We start from the raw sequence: 3,366 nt of genomic DNA, 5'->3' as shown, positions 1-3,366 counted from the left end.
GACCACTCAGGTAGCAGCGGTGACAGAGGGCGACGGAAAATCCCATGAAGGAAGACGGTCGGATCAAATTTAGAATTTCAGCAAAGCAATGTCTCCGACTGTGGCCGTTCTGAGGTCATAAAAGCAGAATCCTCCAAGAAAAAAAAAGAAAAAAAGAAGTGAAAATCAATAGGAGTTAATAAAACATAAGGTGAGGGGGAGGTGAGTGTGCACGACTTCTGCTCGTCTTCTGGTGCCAAGACGATTAACCGTCCTGCTCTGAGTGACATTCTCATCAATGTCGATATTTAAAAGTAGAAAAAGAAAAAGAAAGAACCGAGGTTGTTGATGTGAGAGGGGAAAAAAACTGGACCAGGTGAGAAAAGAATCCGTCAGCTGTTAGTAGCCTAGCGTTAGCATTAAAGCATCACCAGAGAGGAGGACGACAAGGTTTGAAGACGACAATAATGAAGTGAATAGTTTAAAGACAACTTCAGTAGAAGGTTTATAATCGGACAAAATCTGGACATACGTCTAAAAACGACCGTTTTTATTTCACCCACCTTGTGATGTCACACAGTGATGCTAATGGCCACACCCCCTGCTTTGAATAGCCCCACCCATCCTACCACCACTGCTGTTTGATTGCATTCTTAGGACGTACCTCAGTGGAAGAGGTGGGCGGAGTCTGTGGCTCATTATTATTTAAAGGTACAGGCACAGAAACCAGCCAATCAGAACACTGCTTTTAAACAGGCGTTAAAATAATCCAGCCCCAGAAAAACTAGGGGGCGTGAGGTAACCAAAGCTTGTCATTTATTATTTAATTACTAATAGTTAAGCATATTAATTAGCATCAAAGAAGCAGAGCTTGTCCAGCAAGAAAGTGAAATGTCCTCTGGCGGTGGATGGATTTTAACCTCTACCTTGTCATGGACGGTCATACAGCTGGCTGCATCCTTCTGCAGGATTTCGGTGACCCCGTTGGAGAGCCTCTCGTACTTCAGCTTGGGCTCCTCCTGGCTGTCCTCCTCCTGGTTGAGAAAGCAGACTCCTAAGACGGGCTCTCACTATATCATTTTCCTAAAGGCATTCATTACAGCAACACGGCGTCCTCTGGCAAAGGTGAGAGCGTTTCTGAAATCCCCTGACAAAAGCTTTCACGCACTGAGCTGAGAGAGACAAAATGTCCACCTCGAGTCATTTAAATCCTCAGCGTGTGTCTGTGACAGAGGAGGTCACTTTATGTCTTCAGTATAACTTCTAAAAGGTCTGTAAGGAAACCTGTGGACGTCGCGTAACATTAAGGTTGTGGTGGTTTAGAAGACGATCCGGAGAGAAAATACACACTAAAATTTGCCAACATATAAATTAAAAATTTAAAGAAGTAAAATTTCAGGGTTTCAGGGGTGCGCATGCTGCCACTAGGGGGCCCACGAGATAAAAAATTGAGTGAAAAAATTCGGTTTGGAGTGTTTTTTAAGTGGGATTTTTTCCACACAAAAAAGTCATGTAAATAAGGCGTGTGATTTCCTTTCTAAAATTTAAAATCAAAAGCTGACATTTTAATTAAAAAATAACTACAGACTACATATATATGTATAAGATTACACATTAAATTGTCTAGAATAATAATAATAAAAAAAGAAAAACCAGGAGTTCTGCAGTTGATGAAAATTCAGAATTATTTTTGAAAAGACTGGAAACGTCACACATTTGTCAGACACATCAACACATTTTATCATACAGTCAGTTCATCACGGGCAAAGACACAAAAACATAAACAACAGGTCCCATTTATTTTCAGTTATGTGTTCAGAGTCCTCACCATTAGAATAACAATAACAGAAACCCAGACGGATCGGTTCCTACTGGACCTCACGTGCCGTGAAATTCACCATCAACTTGCATGGACTGCAGCATAAGATAATCCTCATCTTTCCATCCAGAGTCAATTCAGTAAAATACTGGAATTGTCTTTTTCCCATCCAAGAAACTTGAGGTTTTCCACCGTGCGACACTTTCCGGCGTGAGGCGACATTTGCGGCCACTAACAGCCTGAATGGGAGCCATAATTCACTTTATAACCAATGCTGCACAGTCTGTGGCTGCCCAGAAGGTGCATCAACTCAAAACATTGTCTGCCATTATGTGCAAGTGGGTTAGAGGCAGGGGGACAATAGCGTGGAAAAAATGTTATTTTCAAAAACAATCCTTTCCCACTCAACAACGCCGTGTCTGGGCTATTTCCTGTGTACTCTGCTCGTGAGATTTCTGATGCGAGGGCACTGTCACGGCTTTCAAAGGCGTATCAAACAACAAAGGCAAACTTCATCCCCATTTTAACTTTTGCCATCAATAGGCACTCAGTCTCCACCTCTGTTTTGTCAGGTACTTTGCTGGCCTTTGTGTGTGCAAACACGTTTATGCCATATTCTCCGACCTCAGGTGTTGGGAATTAAATCGGCTGCTGTTTATTAAAGTTGCCTTTCTGCTGTGGAAAAACACTCACATATAATGTCCGTGGACATTTAGAAAGAAAAAAAAAAGCATTATTCTGCCATTTTTTTAAATGTATGACATTGAAACATATATACTGAAATTTAAATGCCCCCACTTTGGGAACCACTGAATAAATACAAGTTTTAAGGGATCAAATATTTGTAGGGTAACTGATGCAACAGCCCCCCCATCACTGCCCCCTGATCGCAGTCAAAATTGGACTCATTCCAGTGGAATGACATTGAGGATTTTCTGAACAAAACACAATCAAAAAATGAATTGTTTTTTTTTTTTTTACCAGAACGCAGTATCTGCAGCGTAAGACAAAGACTACAGTATTCTGCAGTATTCCGCTGGAGTAATTCTTTGTCCCCCGACCTTAAGAAACAACACGTGATTGCCAAATCCCCTGTCTCTGAATCTTCCCTACAGAACAGAATACTCTCTAAACAAAACAAAAACTAAATGTACAAACTCATATTTACACACCTGGATGTTTCTCCTTACATCATATTTAACAGCAGATGTGGACACACGCTGCAGCCTCTCACTTACACTTTATTCTATTCTCTGCCTCCAAAAGAGAAAGACAAAACTCCTCTCCTTCTGCCATCCTGGAGCACAACGCCATGTTTTATTTAGCCTACTTGAGTGAATCTCTGAGGCTCCAGTGTACTGTAAGATTCCAAAGTCCAGTCGTAATATTGATGGATCCGTAGAGCTGTCTGAAATTTATGAGTGTTTGACACCTTTCAAACTCTTGACAAAGATCCTTTCGGGATCAAGCTGTGTTGATAAGAGCCAGGCTATGTATAACAGGCCCTTAGAGCAGCCAGTGTTCTTTACACTGAAGTTCAAACATCATCCGAGCCGGACAGAACTATT

At 41.5% G+C, this 3,366-nt stretch overlaps 1 protein-coding gene across 2 annotated transcripts in view; it reads right to left on the bottom strand.

Annotated features, from left to right (window-relative positions):
- The window catches only part of vps41 (VPS41 subunit of HOPS complex), a 15,276-nt gene that overhangs the window by 11,265 nt on the left and 645 nt on the right, over positions 1-3,366 (bottom strand). For both annotated transcript variants that reach the window (XM_008308230.3, XM_025054460.1), the window contains one exon: positions 906-1,013. In XM_008308230.3, the coding sequence (XP_008306452.1) occupies positions 906-1,013 (108 nt within the window). The remainder of the gene's footprint in view (positions 1-905; positions 1,014-3,366) is intronic.

This window comes from Cynoglossus semilaevis, chromosome 3 (genome assembly GCF_000523025.1).
Source record: "Cynoglossus semilaevis isolate Cse_v1.0 chromosome 3, Cse_v1.0, whole genome shotgun sequence".
NCBI lineage: Eukaryota > Metazoa > Chordata > Actinopteri > Pleuronectiformes > Cynoglossidae > Cynoglossus > Cynoglossus semilaevis.
The sequence above is the reverse complement of the archived record's forward strand: the minus strand, read 5'-3'. Positions and strand labels throughout refer to the sequence as shown.